This window comes from Abramis brama, assembly GCF_963993115.1.
Source record: "Abramis brama genome assembly, chromosome: 1".
NCBI classification, from domain to species: Eukaryota; Metazoa; Chordata; class Actinopteri; order Cypriniformes; family Leuciscidae; genus Abramis; species Abramis brama.
This window is the reverse complement of record NC_139963.1, coordinates 32,550,671-32,575,722: the sequence shown is the minus strand read 5'-3', so window position 1 is coordinate 32,575,722 and position 25,052 is coordinate 32,550,671. Positions and strand designations below refer to the sequence as shown.

General features: G+C 37.6%; 1 protein-coding gene across 3 annotated transcripts in view; it reads left to right on the top strand.

Annotated features, from left to right (window-relative positions):
- The window catches only part of septin9a (septin 9a), an 88,622-nt gene that overhangs the window by 21,754 nt on the left and 41,816 nt on the right, over positions 1-25,052 (top strand). For 2 of the 3 annotated variants that reach the window (XM_084124820.1, XM_084124822.1), the window contains one exon: positions 16,737-17,417. In XM_084124820.1, the coding sequence (XP_083980946.1) occupies positions 16,737-17,417 (681 nt within the window). Of the gene's footprint in view, positions 1-5,605; positions 5,981-16,736; positions 17,418-25,052 lie in introns of those variants that run through there. The other variant, XM_084124821.1, reaches the window with a different exon arrangement.

Genomic DNA, 25,052 nt, shown 5'->3' with positions numbered 1-25,052 from the left:
ACATGAACCGTACCCCAGACCACCTTTTTAATCGGACTCGAGTACGGTTCGCGGGTGCGCACCCGAGTTCGGAAGACAACGTTCACATCATCCAAACGAACCGAACTCTGACGTCATTCGAACCCGGGTGCGCACCAAAAGTGCTAGTGTGAAAGCGCCCTAAAAAACACATTTTTTTTATCTGAATATTACTCTTCAGCTCACAGTCTTTAAATTCTACCTTGTTATGGATATGTTATTTGTTTGAATCTTTAACCTAACTTTGTAAGTGACTTCTGTATATTATTTTATTTATTTATACAGTTTAAAGTTACAGGGACAGTGCACATTAATAAACATTTATGTAAATGTGCCAGTTTAGCCAACTTGGCTAATTTTCAACTGTAGTCCCTGGGCAGGTGTAATGTCAGGTCCAATAAATTAAAACAATCAACAATACTTATACATACATTAAATCGCATTTCATAAAATACATAAAGTACATTCAAACAAGGACAACAAAATATAGAACACGACAAAGCACGCTTCAGGTGATTTAAATAACTAAAAAGTATGGGCACACACTTGATTGTCTTTTAACCATGATTTTAAGTTAATTTTAAATGACCAGTATGAATCACAGTCTCTGATAGACGTAGGCAAACTGTTCCATGTGCGAGCTGCTCTCACTGAAAAAGCTGACTGTCCAAAGGCAGTTCTCCTCATTTGTATTACACAATCACCTCTTGACACAGACCTGGTGTGTCTAACAACAGTTGTTTTCTGCTTTATAAAAGCAGCAAGTGGGGGAGGAGCTAAGCCATGTACAATTTTATAAACAAGACAAACATCTGTAAATTTGATAAGATTGTCCCAGGTCATTAAATTTTGTTTTTTTAAGCAGTAACAGTGGTGATAGGTATTTGGCTTCCTATCAAGCACCTTAATGGCTTGATGGTAAAGGAGCTGCACAGGTTTAAGTGTTGTACTGGAGGCTTGTGCCCAGCTAGTCAAACAGTATAACAGATGTGGCATGATCATAGCATTAAAATATATAGTAGCTGCCTTTGTAGTTAAACAATTTCTGATATGACGGAAATTTGACAAGTTAAATTTGACTGTATTAATAACTTTTTTAATTTGTTTTTTTAAATGTTAGATTAGAATCAATTAATATACCTAGATATTTAAAGTCAGATACCGTTGACAGCTGTTCCCCTGAAATACAAATAGTGGGTGTGAAATTATCTGTTGACCTCTTCGTAAAAAACATACAAGCGATTGCATGACATCGGCCATCACTGCTGTAAGCTTAAGTGCTGAAATTACTTTCTGCCCTTGGTATGTCTATCTTTGATTTTGAGGTTTATTTTGTTCAATTCCTTAACTTATCTTTGTAAAGCGACCTTGGGTGTTGGAAAGGCTATATAAATAAAAATTATTATTATAATTAACCCTTTCACGCATAGTGGTCACTACAGTGGACAGCTATTAAAAATGCATTTTCTTGAATTTGCACAGGTTTTTATGGCAAAGTTGCACATCAATCTCTTCATTGGACCCTTGTGCATCATCCTATAAATTGCAATCAAGTGGCAAGCCTTTGTGTTTCGATTTTTTCCCCCTCCAAACCAAGATGGCCAAGGGTCAGTCAGACATGCCAAGTTGCTCCGGAATATCCACCCATTCCTTCTATCCTAGGAGACTCTTGTAGGTAAAAAAAATATTGCAGCATCAAGCAATATCTAATGAGTCATATCACAGTAAAATTTTCCAAGTTTTGATTTTAGATTGAGAGAAAACTCTGATTAATCACATGTCCACTGTAGTGGACGTCATGCATCAACTGCTATATTTCAGCTACAATTCATAATTATAATGTGAATATTGTTTTTGAAATTTAAAACTTAAAAACTTAATCTGCAGTGACTTTTTTTACTGTAAATAAATGTACTTGTATTATTAGAAAGTAATTTTCATTGACATTGAAAAAAGTCATGTGATTACATATGTATGACACTTGTAATGCATTACTTTATTTGTTAGATCAAAAAGTAATCTGATTTCATAATGCACGTTATTGTAATGTGTTTTTTTACTCATAACATCAAAAAGTAATCTGATTACGTAATGCATGTTACTTGTAATGTGTTTCTTTACTCATAACATCAAAAAGTAATCGGATTACATAATGCATGTTACTTGTAATGCGTTTCCTTACTCATAACATCAAAAAGTAATCTGATTATGTAATATGCGTTATTGTAATGCGTTTCTTCACTCATAACATCACAAAGTAATCTGATTACGTAATGCATGTTACTTGTAATGCGTTTCTTTACTTGTTACATAAAAAAGTAATCTGATTAGGTAATGCACATTACTTGTAGTTAATTACTTGTTAGATCAAAAAGTAATCTGATTAGGTAATGCATGTTACTTGTAACACATTACTTTACTTGTAACATCAAAAAAGTTATCTGAATGGGTTATGCATGTTACTTGTAGTGCGTTACCGTCAACACTGATCATTTCAGATGAGATTGAAAAAACGTATCGCTAGGTTTTCTCAGAGGAGGGCTATGATAGAAATGTGCATGTCCATCTTGAACATAATCAGAATTATCAGCTAATAAGGGTAAATCTCCATACTCTGGTGCACTGGAGGGAGCATCTGAGTGGTTTCCACAGTTGTACCTTGACAGACTGTAGAAAAATCTGATGGAATCACGTCCTCATGTTCTGATATCAAAGATATGCGAAGTGCAACTTGTATGAAGCTGTATGAAGCCTTTGCAATATTTTGCATTTATATTTTTTGTATATATTTTATAGTTTTCACATGATTTGATATAATTGTATTGATTAGTTTGTTAAATTCACATACTTTATGTGTTTGATTATTGTCTTATATTAAATCTAGTATATCTTAAGTTTAAACCAAACGCATGCTGTCCACTCAAGTGGACATCTGAAGATCTCTTTGAAAAATTTGTAAAAAAATAAAATAAAAATCAATTCTTGTTTTTCATGCCCTAAGAGCAATAAAAACACATAGGAAAAAAATCCTGACTGAGGATATCATAATTCATGCATGAAAGGGTTAATAACCACCCAAACACAATTTAACACAAACTGCAGGACACCAGTGCTCTGTGAAAAAGTATTTATTTAATGCCAATATTAAAAGGTTGAGGCATTCTTACACAAAAACAAACATATTGCACAAACTTTCCATTTGCATTTGAAATTGAACTTAAACAATTGACTTATTTATCTACACCAGTTCCCCTTGTGGTGCACAAAAGGCAATGCAAGAACTGAGTGGACAGTGGACTATATACACATACAATAACATCAAATTTTATATATAGTTATATAATATAAGTGATTAATTAATTAGCTGATTAAATAAAAAAGTATTACAGTACCTGCAAGCAAATATTCCACAACATGCAGCCTACAGTAAACAGCAAACATAGTATTAAAGAGATAGTTCACCCAAAAATGAAAATTAGCCCATGATTTACTTACCCTGAAGCCATCCTAGGTGTATATGACATTCTTCTTTCAGACGAATACAATCAGAGTCATATTAAAAAATGTCCTGGCTCTTCCATGCTTTATAATGGGAGTGAATGGGTGTATGTCTTTGGAAGTCCATCAAAGCGCATCCATCCCTGATTAAAGTGCTCCACACAGCTCTGCGGGGGTTAATAAAGGTCTTCTGAAGTGAAGTGATGCGTCAGTGTAAGAAAAAGATCCATATTTAAAACTTTATCGTTTAAAATAACTAGCTTCCGGCAGACGGCCGTACTCATCGATTTACGCCAAAAGAGTAACCCGCACTAGCGCCCTATATTGGCCTGCCGCTCCTGTGAACTCCCATACAGTCTGGGTGTAAGAGACCCTCTCCTGAAGTTCTGATGCTGCTGGAGGGTGTTATGGGGTCCTGGGAGACGACGGCAGTGCAGATAGCCTGACTGGTAATCTAAAGGCAGTGTGTAAACATGCAGATGCTCAGGGAGGAGGAAAAGGACACCGAAGGTCTACTTTGCTTCTAAAATCAGAGTTCAACAGATAATTTATAGGCCTACAGATCAGGAGAATTAGCAACAGAGATGCAACATCACATGCCACTTACAGGTCCCACCTAAATGGAAGCTAATACTGAAGTGACTGTTTACATTTTCCAGTGTCAGGGATATCTCTCTCTGTGGTATGTGAAATGAGTTATGGCTTCAGACAGAACGTGTTTACAGAAGCCTCTCTCAGCCTGGTACAGCTCTCCATAATATAACAAGTGAGATCTCACCATCTGAGAAAGAAATCACACAAGTGTTAATTATTTCTAGAATTAATTATTTCTGTTAATTATTTCTAGGTGCTAGAATTCAGAATTCATATTTTGTGTGTTATAGCGACATCTAGTGGTTATACTGCTCTTTTTAATTTTATGAAAGACCAATTTGGGAATTTTTGAGTGTATGATGGTGTGTGAATGTTGTATAGAGTTGTGTATGTCACAGATGACTTACTGATATAAAAAAAATACTTATTATTTAGCTACAAAAAGGAAATAAATGAATGACTACAGAAGTGAAATTGTTAAATCCGAAATATAACTTGAGAACTTCAGGATTAAATGAATTATGCTCACTTCTGAGTAGTCTTTCTGAATAATAAGCAAATGAGCTAGGACTTATGGGTGTAAAAGTACTTCATTAAATTAATATTCATGAGTCAGGCTGACAAGGTTAATACCATGTTTCCCCTGAAACTTTTCAGATTGTTTCTATACATTTAACAGGATCTCGTCATCTTTTCCCCTAACGGATTTGTGTGTGGTGTGTATATGGTGTGTTTGCAAGTCTGTATACAGAAGGCCTGGTGTTTGCATTAGACATGCCTGAAGAGCTGTGAAATCTGCTGTATGATTAGTCACATACAGCTTGACTTTCCTGTTTTTGTAGGCTCTGGCCCATGACACTTCAGGCCTCAGTGCAACATCATGCAACCACCATCTAGTGTTTACCATCAGCCAGAGAGATTTACTTCTGGGAGACGCAAAAAACCCAACAAACCAGTCATACAGCGCCATCTCTGCAGTTAGCAGATCGAATCTGTAAACAAAACCAGCTCTTCAACTCGGTAGCCAGTGCACAAACAGAGCCGTTGATGTCTGGATGAAATGAAAACGTGTGCCGATGGTTCAGAAGAAGGTGTGGGCAGAAATGCAGCCCTGATGGAGTCCGAACTAAAGATGAGGTCACTGATTTATGACACCCTGTGGCCTCAACCGGTCCTCCTCTCTGTTATACGAGGAGCACTGGTGGCCTCTGGCAATAGATGTGTGCTCAAATTCAGGAAACTACTGGGGAAGCCGCAAGCGCAGACGTGCTCTCCTCAGGGATTCTGATGAAATATGTACCGCTGCTGCCCTCCACTTCTCGCACGTACCGTGCTCTTCCAACCACGTTACACAATCTGAATGAGTTTAATATAAAAATACTCTCTATCTCTTTTACGATTTCAAAAGAGCCTCGTTTCAGGGTGTACGGGGGCGTGTTGGAAAGTTCAATTTGAGCATTCACTCAAATAACTCACGTTAGAAGCCAAGCAACTCGGTCAGAGTGAGAGGAGAGAGGGAGGAGAGAGGGCAGGAATGAGAGAGTGAAAGAGAGCGAGAGGGGGTGGGGGGTTGTCATCAGTTTCTCATTCTGAGGTCTGCTGCGTTCAGAGAGCTGGAGGAAGTGGGAAAAACTTAGTTGGTCCTTTAAGAAAGTCGTGGGCTTGGATCTGGGGACCGCTCTGACTGCTTTCTCTTTTTTCCTCCCCCCGTTACCTCCTAATTTGGGATTTGTTTGGGAGCTGGAGAGCACAAAGTCTGTGAGAGTTTCTCCTTACTGGGAAAGGTTGCTTTGATCCTGCACATTCAGCTTCAAAATGTCTGATTCCACTGTCAATCCGCATTTGGAGGGAATAATCTCAGACTTTGAAGGTTTGTGTTCATTTTTTTTTTTATAGGATTCTCTCACATTTTAAAAAGAAAACGTTTAGTTTTAAAGTACAAATCATTGATCAGATACATTTGAAATAGTTTTTACTTTTAATTGTTAATATAAAGTGAAGCTGGAGTCTCTGTTTCTATATCTTCCCTGTGCTGGAGTCTCTCTGTTGTCTATAGCTGAGTGTGCCGTGGATGTGTCACACAGGTCATGTGGCCGTCTACAGCCCTGTGTGTATTTGTCATACAGTATCTTTTCTGTGTGCTGTACGCACAAACAGTCATGCATGACAGGAAACGTCCTCACTGCACTAACATCACTGACTGCGACTATGAGGATCACACCTGGCTGCCGTCCGTTCGTCCTGCACACCTCCTTGAGCTTCACGTCTCTGTCTTTCATTTTTTTTCATTGCTGTGCTCCTGGCATTGATTTGCTCTGTCATCCCCCCTTCCCCCTTTCCTCTCGCTTTTCCTCTCTCAACACCTCTCATCCAGCTGCGAGAGACCCTGACAAACGCACACGCCTCTAATAGACAAGACGTATTCCCACTTGTCTGGCTTTTTCAGTGTCATCACTTATTGAGTCACGGAATGCGTTTTGAGACAAACATCGGGAGGTTAGAGGACGAGGAATGGCATGCGGGTGAGGGCAGGGTGGTCTTCATAAGTAAGCTGATGACCTGGGTCACCCGGATGAGAGGCTTTAGCTTGTGCACCTGGCTGCTGCTTCATGGATATACCACTTTGTCTCAGACAAAAAGAGATGCTTTTGTCCAACAGAGTGAATGGATGAGAGGCTGACAGAAAAAGAGGCAGACAGTGTGCTCTGGCTTTGAGCTAAAACTTACAGACTCACAGAAAGCGCTGAATTCTGTGGGTGCCGAAAATGGAGGGTTTGCCAGACATCGAGTTCTCAATTTAGATGCATGTTTACAAACCTTGTGTGTTTTTGACAAAGCCAGACATTTAACTAAACTGCAAAAGGTCTGGTCCACATTGCAGATTATTGTGGCCTATACCGTGTAAGACAGGGAGTATTCTGGGAGATACTAATAAGCCATTAAATATTTTCATGTTATGGCTGATAACAATAAATTATGTTTTATTAACAAAGTTCGGGAGGAGCACGTTCAGATAATTAACCTAAATTAACACAAGAGGAGCACACTCATTTAATCAACCAATTGCCAAATAAGAGGTATATATACAGCAGACTGTTGACAGTTTAACAGCATCCCTCCACCACCCCATCTCCTCACTTCTAGTCCTAACTACTCTTACAACTTCTACTTACTACTACTTCTAGTCCATAACATTGTTTTATACTGTACAATACGATATTCATTTTGAGATTTGCTAAAGATAAAATTTAACAGAGTTAATAAATAATTTGTGTTTTTAAAGATTAATTTAAAAGAGAGATGTTAGATGACGGCAAAGGTAATCTAAATGTACAAATAGTGAGCGTGAACAATTAAGTACTATTTAGAACAGTATAATAAGTTTAAAAACAAGTTAACATTGGTACTAATATATTGTGAATCTCTAATAATATGTAAAGCGACCAACCACAGTTTATTTTGTTTTTATGTGCCGTTAAGGGGCGGAGTTATCTGAAATAGACTTGTATGAAAAAAAAAATTAAATAAAGTGCAGCTGTCTTAGAAAATGGTAAGTCGTTTTTTTCGTTTTACAGAAAAAAATTGGGAATAGAAACAAGTAAAAAAACAAATGTAAAAAAAAAAAAGGTACAAATTTGCTACTAAGAAAAAAAAAAGTAAAAATTGCTTCTAAGCCAGCAAACCGGATTAGAGCTTTATAAAACTAGAAAGTATTTTCCTGTTTTGTGTGCGGTATGCAACAGACTGTCAGCGAACTCTGAGCTGAGACTAAACCAATTCAGACACATTCATTCAATTCAGTGTCATTCATAAGTAAACACTGGAGCGAGAGTGCTTGGATGATTGATATAAACTTATTTGTTCATTTGTTTGTTCCCAGACTACGACAATTCTAGACCAGCCCAAGTATTTATGTGTCTCTAAATGAATCCTGCCGGATTGCAGAGTGCTCTGGATGACCTAAATTGGCAGCTTTTGGTCATTTTAGTGACACATGACAACTATTTCAGACTGGGACTCGTTACATTGCTAACAAATTAGACATCAGCACAGGAAAAGCACTCACATTATACTGCGACCAAGCCACTTTCATGTTGTTGCATGTAAAGCTAAATGTTGTATCTAAATTCATCATCTGGCTATTTGCAGAACGTAAAGGCAGAACTGACCACAGTATAAAGAGAAGTATGCACTTTATAGTGTGGTTCTGTGCAGCATTACTTCAGGGTTGGAAAAGACCATTAGCTTCAGTTAGTGACTAGTGAATAAACAAGCAAATGCTTTTCAATTCTATGGTAACTTTCAAGTGAAGATAGGGAAATCTGTTCAGTATAGTTAAAAAAAACAAAAACATTTAGACCAGCATGAATTTCCTGGCTGGTCTAGCTGATGAACTAGCATAGTTTTCTAAACTTAGCTGGTGACAGACTTGTCAACCAACATGTTCTTCTTGTTAATAGCTCACTAAAAATGTCTTGCTAGCAAAGAATCCTAGTTGGAAACCTGTGCACTGCATATGCTACACTAGCAATGCTAGTCTTCTTAGCGGGTTAGCGGCTCCCAGAGCAATTCAATGAGATGCTATCTGCTAGCAGTGTCTCCTGCTAATCACATCACTTACAGCCTAATGCTGTTTTCACTCTTTCAGAGAAGGCCTGAGGTTGGGAACGAAGCAATAAATGACTTCCCTTTATTCAGTGCTGGCATCCGCACATGGAAATGGGCTTAATAAATGAAGCTCATAACTTATGAAATTCATAGCTCTACTTTTGAAGTGAAAACATATTGATATACTCCCTGGAAACGTGCTATGTGCATGTGTTATGGTGAGCAGTCACATGACTGAATTTTATGGCTATCTGTAACTGAGAGGATATTAAAAGTTCTCATTAATAAAACATCATACCCTCTAGCTTATCATAATATGCCTGAAGTTAACCATTGCTAAGCTGCAGTATGGGTGATTGTTACGAGCATTGGTTTACCTCAGTTTAACACAAAAAGTTTTTGCGCAGAGCTGGTTAAGACTGGTTTTAATGCACTGTCTCAAAAACATTGTATGATCATTTCAAGTTGATGTGTGGGGTATTAACAGTCTGGTGAGGGAGTTAAAATAAAGACAGATGAAGTTTAAAATATGGAGAAAAGTGAGGTGCATGAGAGAGACAGTATACCGATAACAGTTGTGGTATGTTCATACCCTTTTCCCCAGTATTGCAATTATTTTTGCCTTTCTTAAAGGAACACTCCACCGTTTTTTTGAAATAGGGCTTATTCACCATCTTTCCTACATTTAGATAGGTGGGCAAACGGATTTTTGTCTCAGTGCATGCATTGTTTTAGTTTGGAAGCGCCACCGCTAGCTTAGCTTAGCATAATGAATGGAATCCTTTGTTGCCAGCTAGCATGTCACGAGTAAAAGTGATAAAAAAATTAAAATCTGATATCTCTGCGCCCAAGTAGAGTTGTGATATCTCTGCGCCCAAGTAGCAGTGCTTCGCCTGTGCTTCCCCCCAATATAGTCCCAAGTCAATATCTGCCTAGGAAATCGCCTAGTCTTAATCTGCATTGCTATTTGTACTCGTTGTGAATACGCAGGCCACAATAAGTAATTCATTTTTTTAATTTTTAATTTTTTTATCACTTTTACTCATGACATGCTAGCTGGCAACAAAGGATTCCATTCATTATGCTAAGCTAAGCTATCGGCGGCGCTGCCAAACTAAAACAATGCATGCACTGAGACAAAAATGCATTTGCCCACCTATCTAAAGGAAAGAAGGTGAATAAGCCCTATTTCAAAAAACGGTGGAGTGTTCCTTTAAAGGGATAGTTCACCCCCAAAAAATTGTCTTTACTTACTCACCCTAAAATTGTTTTATACATGTATGAGTTTTTTTCTTATGTTGAACACAAAGAAGTTATTTTTAAGAATGTTGGTAACCAGACAGCCTATTATGGGAGTCAATGGCTACCGTCATCTGTCTGGATTTTTTTTTTTTTAATTAAATGAACTATAAAGAGCTGTATTTTCATGCAAAATATGTCATTTATATAAACACACTGCCACAATCACACTGACCAACACTACTTTATTTGCCCCCGGTTTCACAGACAAGGCTTAAGCCTCATCCCAGACTAAAATATCTTAAAATATGTCTCTGCCATTGTTTTGTCTCAAGATGCACACCAGTAATGTTTTTTTCTAGGGCATGTTTATTAAAGCTACTTAAATGTCCTAATTGAACTAAGGCATAATCCTGGCTTAATCTAAGCCATGTCTGTGAAACCAGGCCTAGGTGTTGCATTAGTCAATTTATCGACTTGCTGATTACCCAGTTGGAATAAAAAGTTTAATTTTGTTGCTGGTTTTAGCTGGTCTAAACTGGTCAATAGCTGATTAACCAGTCATAATGTTCTAAATAAGCTTGGTTGTCATAAAGGGATAGTTCACCTAAAAATGTTTCAGTTACTCACCCTTCTGTCATTCCAAAACCTTTATGACTTTCTTTATTCTGTGGAAAATAAACATTTTGAAGAATGTTAATTAGGTTTTGGTGCCCATTGACTTTTATTGTATGGACATCAACATTGAGACATTTATCAAAATACTTTCTTATATGCACAGAAGAACATGAGAACATATTTGGGTGAACTTTCCAATTGGGTAATCAACTAGTCGTGAATCACATGACTTCTACAACTCCATCAACTGTTGTATGTCACACTGTAGCTGCATTGCTATAGTTTTGCACAGGTACCTGTAACATGGAATTAAGTGAAAAGTGAAAAGAGCATCACATTATAAACCACACTGGTGCTGCGGACATTTAAGATGAAGATCATTTTGAATGTTAGAAGCCAAAATTTCTTGCAAGCCACCCTAAAACTAATCAACTGTTACCAGGAGGCTTGAAACCGTTATCGAGTGGGACACGATTGTCTTTTGCACCATGTTGATTCTGGCAATGGAGATACGGAGACCTTTGTTTCCCACCTGCATCATCTCTGTTAACAGAGCATTGGACTTGCCAGAAACAGAAAAGACTGTTGAACCTCAACCTGTAAATAGTTGGCTATTTTCTGGACAAATAATTGATGATACATACAACCAAACACAAATTCTTGCTTCCATAGATGTGCATATGTTTGAGCATAGGGTTTTGTGAGAGCAATCGCATCTGTGTGCGTTTGTATGTACTTGTTTACTCAAAGCTGCAGCTGTGTGTACTGTGGGAGAGAGAGAGGGCTCTTATGTGTTTTTGTGCTGCCCATTTCCCACCACAGCCCGAGGCTGCGTCACACAGCTCCCAGCTCTCGCAGATCAGCAAGGCCAAACATATCATTACAGCAGAATTACACTATCTGTTTGTATCCTTTTGTTTTTGTCGGCACATATCTCAAACACCTCTGATTCTCTGGCAGTATGGGGTTGAGCTGCTAAGTCTTTTTTTCTGGTTGGGAAGATGTGACTGTGATAATTATGACAGATTGTTCTTTAGATTATAGTTGAACTGTACTAATTTCTGGACCAAATATAGCTATCAAATTACCCACTTTCATTTTAGTGCATAATCACTATTGCAATTGCTCATACTTTGGAGCGAAACTTGAGGAGACACAGGCTCTTGCTTTTTGATCAGACTTATGATTTTTGTCTGCTAAATATTAAAATGGACAAACATATCAGAGATTTAAAAATGCTCAAGCTCTTTAAAGCAGGATGGATTCTGATGGGCTGTCAATGTTTTTATTGTTCATCAGCTAAAACAGTTACTTTCTTGTAGCTCAAACAGTAGAGCATTGGTGCTTGCAACACCAAGGTCATGGGTTTGATTCCCAGGGAAAGCAAGAACTGATAAGTATGTAAATGTGAACCTTGAAATGCAATGTAAGTTGCTTTGGATAAAAGCGTCTGCCAAATGCATAAAATGGACTGCTGTTTTTCTAAATTTAAAAGTTTAAAACTATATCTTTAACTTTATCATTACAGTTATCGCCCATGTGAACAAGCCATAAACCCTAATCCTACATAACATAAAGATTTGTATTAAAACTTGTACTAAAACAGTAAACAACCACCTTTAACCCATAACATAGCATCTTCCTAGCAACTGCATAGCAATGGGCTAAATCAGGGTTAGGCAAGTTCGGTCCTAAAGAGCCGCTGTCCTGCAGAGTTTAGCTCCAACCCAACTAAACAAGCTAATCAGTGTCTTCAGGATTACTAATGCTGGGTACACACCAAAAGATTTTTTACATCTTATAGGATTTTCAAAATGCGATAGACCACAAACATGAGGACAAAAAATCCTAGATTTAAGCGTTTTGCTCCTATAGTGTGTGGTGTGCCATGATGTGACAAAGACAGCACACCACACACGAACAGATTTTCAACCAGAGTCTCGAATTTGAACACAGGAAATCTTGCAAAATCCTGCGAGACTTCAGAATAAGCATGGCGGATGATATGCAGGAAGAAATTGCGATGATAGTGTTTGGAATGATTTTCACAGAAAATTCACGTGAAAAAATTGTACCCACCATTATATATAACCTTTTATACAGAAATATATTCATTCTTTATTGTCTTTATTTATTCTTTATCGGATTTATTGTCTCTTTAGAAAAAGTTATTTAATCCCTCTATAGAACCTCACTGAACCCTTAACACTCAGCATTAACACAACACTTAACACAACGTTTGTCCTCGGAGTTCCCCCCACACATCAGGATTTCTGATCATAAATATTAAACATGTTGAATATTTACGATTCGCGATCGGGGCGGCTCCGACGTTCTTCTGAGCAGGTTCGGACACTCTTAACACACCTCACACCAAGGGAAAATCTGATAAAATAATCTGTTGAACCATCAAGATAATCGGGACATTGCTAGGATTGTCGGAAGGGGGGAAATCGGCCCAAAATCAGCCCGATTATCTTTTGGTGTGTACCCAGCATAAGGCTACAGGCAGATGAGGTTTTTTTTCAGGGTTGGAGCTAAACTCTGCAAGACAGTGGCTCTTTAGGACCGAACTTGCTACTTAGAACATCTTAGCAATTGTATAGAAATGCACTAATGATGATTTAGAACAACTGCATATAGCAACCATCAAGACGATAAGGAAAGAAAGTCCACTGTTTATATTACACATGGGAATGAGTATTGCACAGACAAGCACAGAAAGTGTATATGAAAATCTTCAGAAAATGTAAAAATCTGTTCACCTTTACAGGAATGGATTTTTCTTAAATGTATTTGATGCAGGCATTTCAGTGCGTTTTGTGATTTGGATCTTTTGGATGCTCTAAATACTTTCTGAAACCACAGATAGACTGAGGTTTATTTTTCAAAGTCAGACACCATTGGAGCTCTCATCAAACATGTCTAGCCAGCTTACCCTGTCAAAAATACACATGCACCACATTGAGAAGAGGATTCTTATGTAAGAGATCATGTGCTTGGTTTGGCTGTAGTGGACTGTATGGTTTTTATACTGTACTTTATACAGTCTAAAAGTGCAGAGCGATGATAATGGACTACACAATAACATCTGTCTGTAATCATTCACTTCCTGCCTGTGCATGAAAAGGTTGTTTGAGGACAGAACGTAAGATCGATTAATCCTGTTGTATATCAAACTATAATGATTCATATGTGTATACTTCTATATAGCATGCTGTGCCAAGCATATTACTGCCTGGACTAAAAGGAACAAGACTGACAATATCTCTTCCTGTTTAACACCCATTCACAATCATACACTGAATCATTATCCTACCCCAGGGAATTTGTTTGTTTGTTTGTTTGTTTGTTTGTTTGTTTGTTTGTTTGTTTGTTTGTTTGTGTGTGTGTGTGTGTGTGTGTGTGTGTGTGTGTGTGTGTGTGTGTGTGTGTGTGTGTGTGTGTGTGTGTGTGTGTGGACTGTGTTGTTTGTATCTGGCACCATTTTAATCCAGGCTCACTTTGAAATGACAGGAAATTACATCATTAGGTCATAGCTTTAAAGAAAGCCCCCTCTGAAGATGAGACATGAGAAAATGGCCATTCTGTCCTCTGACTCATGAGAAAAAGTAAACCAGTTCAAAACAACTGTATGTTATGAGCCTGAATGTACCGTATCACATATCCAATCAAAACACCAGTGGTGTAAGGAAAAAAAAACCTTTCAAAAATGAATCAAATGCCTGGCAGGCCTCATTTCCATCAAAGTGCAAGGGAGGTACTGTAAAACAGGACCATCAGCTTCCATCCTGTCCTGCTGACCGGAGGTCATTTTTCCTGTGTGTTGGAAGAAACTGGATCCATGTCCAGGGTTCAACAAGTCCTTTTGTGTTATGATAAGCATGCCACCAAAAAGCATGACGTAAAATGCTTTGTAATAAGACATTTTTTTAAGTTCAAAATTCATATCATATTTATATTTTATTTTATTTCAGATTAATTTCAATGAATGAAAATTATTTTAATTGTTTTAGTTAACAATAACAACACTGCTGTGAATTAAGAGCATCCTGAGCCTAAGTCTGTTGCATGTTCAAGTTTTCAGGATGGTTTAAGAATAGAATAGCCATATAGGATATGCAGGTATACTCTTGATTTTCATTTTTTTTTTTTCACAGCTGGCTGCATATCTGATTGTGCACAAACAGCTACCATTTATTTCTCATGAATATGGCTGCCAAATAGAACTTCAAACACTGATCCTCTCCCCCACTTAACTTAGATCCAGCTATGAATTTGATGCTTTGAAGTTTGTATAACGCAAAAAGCAAGAATCGCAAAGGCCCTTTTGCATCCATCCAGCACTGACTATAGAAAAACAAAACTAGCTAAACATTGATTTCAGAGTAGCTTCAGTTCAGAGAGATGCCAACAAAAGGTTACAGTAAGTAGATTATACTGTTTATTTTAACAAACTGTTGCTTCAGTCATGAAATAGTCGCTGAGCTTCAAAACCATGTGTAAAAATGAGATGCTATTAAGAGCAGTGCCAGGCAGCCATGCCATTCTACAAAAGAGACAGAGGGATGTGTGGGTTAATGTTTGTACAGACCAACTGGATGGGATAGCAACCACTTACTTAGAAATTGAAGGCATAGCGCTGCTGTTGGTCATTACTACTGCTGTGTCTGTGCATGACTCAAGTGTCTAGAAATTTTCTGGGGATTACTACAGACAAATGTACTGAGCGACCAAGCATGCCATTGTGTGTCTGTTTCTGTAAAGCACCACATTGCAGATAATTGAAAAATCCAATCTTAAGGCTCTCCAGCTCCAGTTTCAGAAACTCATCAATGTTTGCACTCTTAGCTATAGAGGAAAACTTTTTGTCTTGATGCAGTGTCAAAAATCTCTCTGTAGTGTCAGAAATTAACCAGGGCTTAGGACAAAACTGATGCAAAAATATGTAATGGAAATAAATATACAGTGAATTATACTGTTTTCTATCAATTATATATCAGATTTATATATTTAGCTTTGAACCGGACATTTCTTTGATTATATTGTATTATTATTTGAGTTTGGATAGGTTTTGCTACTCTGCAGACACCATAGTGACATAAAATTACCTCATAATTGTAAAAATAAATATCGAGAAAATTATTTGAGGTCAAATATAATCCCTTAATAAGGGAATAATGATAAAATAATGTTCTAACACTCCTACTGCATGCTAAGTGCACAAGAAGATGCAATAAGTTAAGGAAAGGAAGCCCACTGTTTATATTAAGAACAAGATGCCTGGCCACGAAAATATTGAAAGAACTATGACTCGACAAAGAAAAATGGATTCAGTGATTATTTTACGTCATCGCGTATTACTAATTCCCATCATGTGGATCCTGAACGCTCAAATAAAGTGCATAAACAATAGGCTATATGTTGGCTATATATTGCTGTTTATTAGGTTTTATGTTTTTCTTCAATTCAGTTTTATCAATAAGAGTGTTTATTGTACCTACATGCATACAGCAGTTCTCGGTTTAATGACTTGGTTTTTGGCTCCCACTCGGACCGATTCAATGAAGAACTGTTTGTGAGCCGACTCATTGATTCAAAAGCACGATTTGGTGAGGAAGGCTTAAGGCGCGAGCTCTCTCAAACTGCAGCATGTTTACGAAACATTTGAAACGTGTGAAATTAGGTATTTTAAAATTTCAAAAAAAATTAACCAGACAAATAGCCTACTCTTTAAGCTTATTTCCCCAGCGTAAAAGAAACGTTTGTTTCAGCGTCTTGTTACATTTGTTACAGAGTTTATTGCGACCGTGCGAACTTTGTTTACATTTTGAAACCATCGAAAAGGGTTTTTACATTTTACGCCTTTTCTACCAGTCAACTCAAAATGATGGACTGATGATTATATCAGTCTGGCTTCTTTCATTTTTATTTAGGCCTATAGGCTATATTTATTTTAGTAAGGCAACTGTGTTCCTGTTTAAAATATGATTTAGTTGTAGGTTTAGTTAGTATAAATTCTACCTAAACATAACTAAAAATAATATTTTTAAGTATAAATAAATGTATTTAGTTAGTTATTTATTTTAAGTAGTTTTTCTGTTTTGAATTTTGAAAGTTGCCTGGTTTTTATGCACATTTTTGTTCATATTTGTTCACAGCACTAAAGAGGTCATTTGAAGTGGAGGAGGACACATCCACAAACCCTTCTCCTATTTCCCGTAGAACAACCAACCCTCTACGCTCCTCCACCTCTTCTACAAGCAGCCGCTTCTATGACGCGAGATCCCTCAACTCCGAATCCACCTCCAGGCATGCTTCAGATTCCTCCTCCAACCAGCGCTCTCCAAAGTCCAGCCTGCGGCGCATGGAGTTATCGGGGGGCCGCATCCAAGACACTGGGTCACGCAGGACAGAGCTCTCCATCGACATCTCCTCGAAGCAGGTGGACAGCTCACCCAGTCCTGGTATTGCCCGCTTTGGCTTAAAGAGACCTGAGGTCTCGCTCCAGAATAAAACCACAGATGCGCCAGTTCACAGAAGGGCTGAGGGTAACCACAGCAGACCCCAAGAACCTCCAACACCCCCTAGGAGAGCTGACCCGCCAGTTTCTACATCCCGGATCCCAGAGCTGTCCCAGAGGCGAGCAGAGCCTCCAAGCCCTCTTGAGATCTCAGCTCCATCTAGACGGGCTGAGATGCACATTAACAGACAGCTGGACACACCGTCTCCTGCAAGGGAGTCAGAGAACAGCTTCACCTCGGCAGCCAGCATCACTCCTACCTTCAATGAATACAAAACCCCTCCATCAGTACATGAAGCCCCTGCAAGGCCTCTAGAGAGTAAGTCACATGTGCTTTTTCATTTCTGAATTGCTGTCTGGCTAGATGCCTACATGATCTGCATCTGATGTTTACACTGTGAAGTGCACTTGGAGTGTCTGTTAAGACTATTTCATATATTGTACAGTGGGGTTTGAGTCTGAGTAAAACAATTTTGCACTTTTCTAGTTAAATTTCTAGCTAGGTTTCCGTATTATATAATCAGCATAGCAATTTGAGTGTAAAGTGAAATTTCAGTACTATTCTTCAAAAAGCATATTGTGCTTACATTTAAGCAAGAGCATCGACTGTCTGTAAAAAGTAGTTCACATGGTGAGACGGGTACTTGCTATTGGAAAAAGTCGCGATTACGAGCTTGTCGCATTCAAGTGCTTTGTCAGAAAGAACAGGAATCGTGGAGGACACCAGGTTTATTCTTGCTTATTTATTTGGAAAATTATATTTAGCATCTCATTCATTAACAAACATTCACCATGCATTTTCGGTCAAATGCAGGCTATGTTTGCTGTGTATGAAGCATACAAAATGCATCAAATAATTATTCAAAAATGTAAAGATGAGGTGATGAAGCTGTTGTCGGTGCGCTGCCCATGAGGCTATTGGCACCCACCATGTCCAATTTTTAAGTAGGAAACGATTATTCGGATAGCACGTGAAGGCAGCATAACCCCTAACCTTCCCACACACCCTAACAGGCAGCTTTCATGACCAATTGTAAAGACCTTTCAGCAAGCCCTATACCTTTCGGCATGCCCATTACTCCGACCTGCAGATACCCACACTTGCACATGGTTGCACTTGCCACAAATTTGCAGCACTAAATTTGTGCAGTTAAATTAGTGCACTAAAGTAGTGCAATTAATTGCAATATGTTTTGGTATTTTGTCGAAAATGATAATTAGACCTAATTAGATTTGTGTTGTTACCTTGGTTGGTTTAGGGTTGGACAGCTTTTCATATTCTTCATATTCTGTGCGTTGGTTTGTTCAAAGTAGATACAGAAAGTTACTTTTCCATTAAGTTTATCTTTAGGGGGATTTTTACCTTTTATAAGGTGATTTTTTTTATTTTTATGAAATGCATGTGTCATCTTTACGCAGTTTTTGTTGGTTTTTGCGAAGGGATCCACCCCTATTTTCATGTTTTAATTCAATTTTAAATCCCAGATCATCCACCCAGACTTTTGAACCCCACAGTCAGTTCTAATGGAATCGAGGTGTGCCAAAGATTAGTGTTTTGAGAAGCAGGGGCCCATGAGAACGTCTTCTTCCTAAGCACTCTTCAGGTTGAGTAGTGATCAAATCACACAGAATCCCAGCCTATGGTAATGAGAAAAACAGAAACTCCTCATAGGAAAGAATGTTGGAACTGTATCATCAAGTGAGATCAACAGATCTGATGCATTGTTTTAGTACTGGATCAACACTAAGATTATCGAGATTCCTTTTAGGCAGTAAAGAAGAAATATGAAAACTTTCCAAAATTTGGTGTTGCTGTTTCAAAGTTGAACGTAACCCAAGCAATGGCTATTTTTGCACTCATTGTACTGGAAAGGCCTGTTTTTGGGGGTCAGTATTAGTTATTCTGAGTGCAACACTGGCTTAGAAACCATATTCCAAAGTCATGACTAAAAACTGTGCATTGAGCCAATCTAGGAAAAGGTTATTGAAGCTTTAAAGCACCAAATAAAGAAGCATTTATGTAAATCTTGAACACAGAAACAATAGTTTTTCTTAACCTTGTGCTAATTGTCATTACCTTTCTATATTTCTCTCAAGGTTAAAGACATAGCAATGAAAATTCTTTCATCAATTACTCACCCTAACGTTTGTTCATCTTTGAAACGGCAGCTTAATCCAAGAGACTTGATGGACAGATTTCATTTAGGCCTTTAATTCATGTATAAAATAGCCTACATCAAATACGATCAATGGAATGCAGTATCAACCGTACGTGGATGACGTGGAAGAAGTGTGCACTCAGCTCACGCGATCAGCACGTGATCAGCTCAGTTCACAGTGTGTGAATGAATGCAGTGAACTCTATCTGTGCATGTGTTGAGCTTCGCATGCATTTGAGAATGTAGCTGGCACTGGTTTCGCATTATTTTCACAAAAGTTGACGATTACAGCATTTCACTAGATTTGTAATGAGATGTGTTTGTAAACTTGTTTTCTGCCAAAATATAAGCTCGACTGCAGTTTCCGTCAAAATAGAAGCTCACGCGTAGAAATTAGGACAGAACTAATTATGAAAGTTTTATTTATTTTTCAGTGCATTTGTTTTAGAATATAATGGCTATTACCAAAGTGCACCAGATTGATGAATTTAACTTTAAAATTTGCTTTTTTTTTTCTACATGATAGTACATGATAACAGAATTTTCATTTTTGGGTGAACTATATCTTGTTTTTCTGTCTGTTACCAAGCACTTCCATTGTAAATTCATCTGTTTCTTATTGGTGTTATTGGTCTAAGTTGTCCCCCCATCAGATTTCATATTGTGAGAAAAAAGCCTTGCACTCTAGCTAAGGGGCTTGTTGGTTTGAGACACATGCATGCAGCTGGTGGGTGTGTCTGTCCAGATCTGGAGTTCATAAAATGTGCTGCATAAAAATAGACACTGTTTAAACTTTTACACTGTATACAGAAGACTGCATCGTAAACATTGGAGACAACATGATTGGTTTGTTTCATCTGATTTGTTTTCTTTGAAATGCTCAATTGACTGCATTGAAAAGCATGCGTGTGCTTTAGACAATGTTTTTTTTTCTCTTTTCCTGTTTTTTTTTTGGGTGTTAGTGTCTTTTCACCGGCCCAATTGTACTTCTCTTGAGTTTTTGAGTATAAAATAGGACAGAAACACTGAAAGAGATGGAAAACCTTTTCAGGATGTGATCCAGGAAGCATGCGGCACATTTGGGTTTAATTAGTGTTCCTGCACAGCCTCAGCGTGGATGTAGCAAGCAGAGCCCTGCTGACACAGCCCAGATAAGGAGAGGCAGAGAGAGATAAAGCACTATGTGCCAGGCAGGCCAAATGAGTCACTGTAAAGTGTCTAGATGAGGGGGTAAAAGAGTGAAAACGAACTGACCTCTGAGTAGTTTTTTTTAACAGATGTTAAAAAATATATAATCCAGTATTTAAAAAAATTAAAGCAATATGATATCAATATGCAGTATGCTGCAGTTCATTGATTTGATGCAGTTCATTTAATATGCTGCAGTTATGATCGTTGTGATATGAGTCGTAAAACATCACGCATTGATTTAGGTTTTTTTTTTTTTTGATGTAACACTTTCACTTAATTTGACCATTTGGCCAGTTTTGTAATTTTGTAATTTACAGGTGGGGGATGTTTAGGGGAAAGCTAAATTTAGCATTTGCTCTTGTTGGTATTTAATTAACTTGGCTCTAGTATAATCACATTTGTGTGCAAATATTATGAGAAGAACCATCAAAAAGACTGCAGTAGAACAGTTTCCACAAAATTATTAAACAGCACAACTGTTTTCAATATTGGTAATATAAATAATTGTTTGTTGAGCACCAAATGATCATATTAAAATGATTTCTGAAGGATCATGTGACACTGAACACTGAAGGAGTAATGATGCTGGAAATTCAGCTTTGACATCACAGGAATAAGTTACACAAAAATATTATTTAAAAATTCTATATTAATATACAGTATTTCACAATAGTACAGTTTTGGCTGTATTTTTGATCATGCAGCCTCTGTGAACATAAGAGACCTCTTTCAAAAAATCTTACAGACCCCTAACTTTTGAACAACAGTGTACATGTTACAATATGTTTCTATGTTATATTATTTAATATATAGTATATATAGTGTCATATTGTTAAACTAAACACTTACACATTATTTTGTTTCTAATATCTTTAAAACCAAAGGAATGCTTTAATTAATAACATAGACATTGCATTTTTTTGTCCACTGAATCCAGTTTCATTTCATCAGTCATCTAGGGCTGTGTGTTGTCTCGATTTATTTATTAATACCAGAGGCTGGTGTCATGCCTCTGATATTGCAAAAGTTAGTCCAGGTCACACTCTTCAAGAGTTTGAGAAAGAAAGCTTTACTTTTTGCTTCTGATACATGACCTTTAAGAGATGATGAAGAGGGCTTGCTCACTGGTTTGTGTTTTAAATCTGTGTTACTCATGAACAATTTGAGCATTCATGACTTGAACAGTGACGACTGGATGACTTGATTGTGACTCGTAGGGATGAGAGGGAGATGAGCTTTCACAATGAGCTGAATAGAATGACACATTTACCAAGTGACCGTTCGTCTGTTTCTGCCATCCTGCCGTCTGAATTCCCCCTGTGAATGTTTGTGGGAAAATTCCTTCTGATTCAGATCAGCCAAAAAGAAGTTCTGTCAGAAAGCTAGTTTTGTCATTGAAAGTGTCTTTTGATTGTAATATGTACATTGATTTACATTCCAAACATATTTTCCCATCTCGATGATGATCGTCGAAATATGTCTAAAAGGAAAAATTTGATGTGTAGTGATTAGTGAATATTCTGCTATGGGAATTGTGCACTGTGAGGTCCTCTAACTTATTGCGAGTATCTTTTTTCTATATTTTTATCATACTGTGTGTCTTTTTCAGAGAGTTTATAAAAATGTGACGCTGGACCACAAAACCAGTCACATGGGTAAATTTTATGAATGAATAAGCTTTCCATTGATGTATGGTTCGTTAGGATATGACAATATTTGGCCGAGATACAACTACAGTATTTCAAAATCTGGAATCTGAGGGTTTAAATCGCCTTTAAAGTTGTCCATTTATGTTCGCGATTGTGCTGCATTCACTCACAAAAATAAATGTTTTATATATTTACGGTAAGAAATTCACAAAATATCTTCATGGAACATGATCTTTACTTAATATCCTAATGATTTTTGGCATAAAAGAAAAATTTATAATTTTGACCCATACAATGTTTTGTTGGCTATTGCCACAAATATACCTGTGCGACTTATGACTGGTTTTGTTCATCCAGGGTCACATATTATCCAGAGATAGCATGCCTTTTTGACTAGTCACAGAAATTGGTGGGAAGACCTTCAGTGACCTGCAGTCCGTTGTGTGTGTATTCCCTTCTCCCTCAACCCTGAGGCTAATGGAAAGTTATATCCCTGCAGGGACTGACTCTTGTCATGCCAATTTTCTCTTAAATGAGGTGTGACCTCTGATTAGACCCCATCCAGCCTAACAGACCTCTTGAATTTGTTCTGCTGATACACAGGGCCATCAGCAAGCATTTGGAAATTGGATTTGCATATTGCAAGGAATGTTATGGCATTAAGAAATACTGTTATGGTGTAGATTTAGGTTGTCTGCAACCTGCACATTTTTTACCGGGGATAATAGACATTTTTATGTCTATTCATTTCATATGCGGGTGTTTCTTCAAAAATCCGCTTCTTTGGCCCTGTGAACCTAGACTGTGAAAAGTGTGTTTAAAGAGAGTTTTTGAGTAGTTTATGATATATTACTTGCCCCCTAAAAAGTCCAACTGTAATTTTTGTAATTTTCCTGAAAATTACATATTGTGCATAATCTGCATATGGTGTAAATTACATTTAAACATTTTTAACTTTGCATAACTTTACAGGACTATGCATAACTTGACAGTTACATCTGGACTGGAAATTATTAAAATATTAAAATGTTAAAATATTGATCACATGTGGTACTTACATTGCATTGATTTAGATTTGGTTTTCTCCAAATTTCTCATATGTATGTTTTAGATTTAATATGTATTTTCCTCTGAAAAATTGTGTGTAGTTGAAAACGCACACATATTTGTTGGAAATATTAAAGAAAAGCTCTTGCTTTGTTGGCTTCATCAGGAAGTGATCTAAAGTGGAGTTCATATTCTTACACAAACACTCATGCGCACATTCACACAAGCTTCCTTCCTTGAGCCATCAGCTGTGACTGGCTGACCTTGCTCTGTTTCCTTTGGACTCAACATGGTAAACGGCGTAGAACTGCTCCCAGCATTTGCAGGAGCCTTTTAAGTGTGTTCATGGGCCTGTTGAAACTATGACCATCGTTTCTAAGGAGCTGGGGACAGAAACAGAGAATGTGTCACATTTAGGTCATCACTGTCAGTCTGCTCTTTGCCCAAGGCTGAGATGAATGGGGAAAGAATTACTTTAGTGATTCAGACATTGTTCAGACACTTATACCTCCTGTTTTACTTAAAAGTGACCTCCACCCTCACTTCAGGAAGTAGTCTGCACACATCCATGTGTTTTATAAGGCCAAAGCCCTTGCTAATAGTCTGAAATGTTTTAGAGATATGTACTTAAAGGGATAGTTCACCCAAAAATGAAAATTCTTCATTATTTGCTCACCCTCACGTTGTTCCCAACCTGTACAGCTTTCTTCTGTGGAACTGATCTGTATCCATAAATCTGCTGACCCATCTAAGTATTAGAGACCTGCATACTATGTCTGAAACCATTGACTCTGAACCTTTTAAGTGGGTTTTGATTCCAAAGACAAGACCATAATTTGAAGGTTACTAAGATCCTAATTGTAGTAATTGTCCTTGGCACTTGATTGAAAATGTCAGTTAAATTACTTATTTTTTGTGTTTTGGTCAGAAAATTGTTTACTTCTAAATATGGGAAGTGCATATTTCACAAAGGACAGTGAAGTATGTACTTCTAAGCCAGTACACAACTGTTGGAACATACAGTACCATAAAACCGTGTCTTCATGACGCATCAGAGAACCATCAAAAGCCAAAAATAGGGTTGCGGGTAGTATTAACTCAGAAGACTTTGACATTCTGTTTTCAATGTGCTATGATTTAAGGGAATACAGATTCAAAATGGACTTAATCAATCCTGTTTTTTCTATACTGACAGAATAGAAAAATATCATCCTTGGCTCACTGGAAAATATGCGCCTCTGCCTACATTTTTTTTTCAGTATCCCAAAAACATACCTATACATACAATCCATTGCAGATTCCAGCTGAAATTAACATTTTGAGGCAGCAAAACGCTAACAACCTTTATTCCTTTTCACACAAATTATGATTACTGGGGCAAATGGTCAGTTAATAAAGACTTATCTTTGTGCAGTTCCTTGCACAGTACTTGTCCTCAATACATATCCGTTCCAGCTGGCCCTCTTCCGTGCGGAATGGAACAACAGTTTGACCCGACGGTGGAAAAGCAGCTAAGGTGTGCTGAAGGGGGTTGGAAATAAACTTTGCAGGACATAGTGCTCACCAGGTATAGCATTTCTAATGTAATAAACTTGCTCAGTAGCTCCTAGTACAGCATTCCAGTTGTGATGTGGCACATTTGGGTACAAGTCCCATGAAGTCCCATTTTCAAGTGCGATAGAGCATTAATCTTTTAGCGGCACTCGCCGAATATTTCATTTCCAAGCTGAACAGGCTATTAGCACCACTCACTGGACATTTCACTTTGAAAGTGTTGCAAAACATGCAAGAAGCAATGCGATATCATTTTGCAGATATGTCACCACCACAAGCACGTTTTTCCAATGAAAATTACGGTTTACAGTTTCAAATAGGTTTCCTGAACTTCCTTGCTTCTGTCATTGGTCG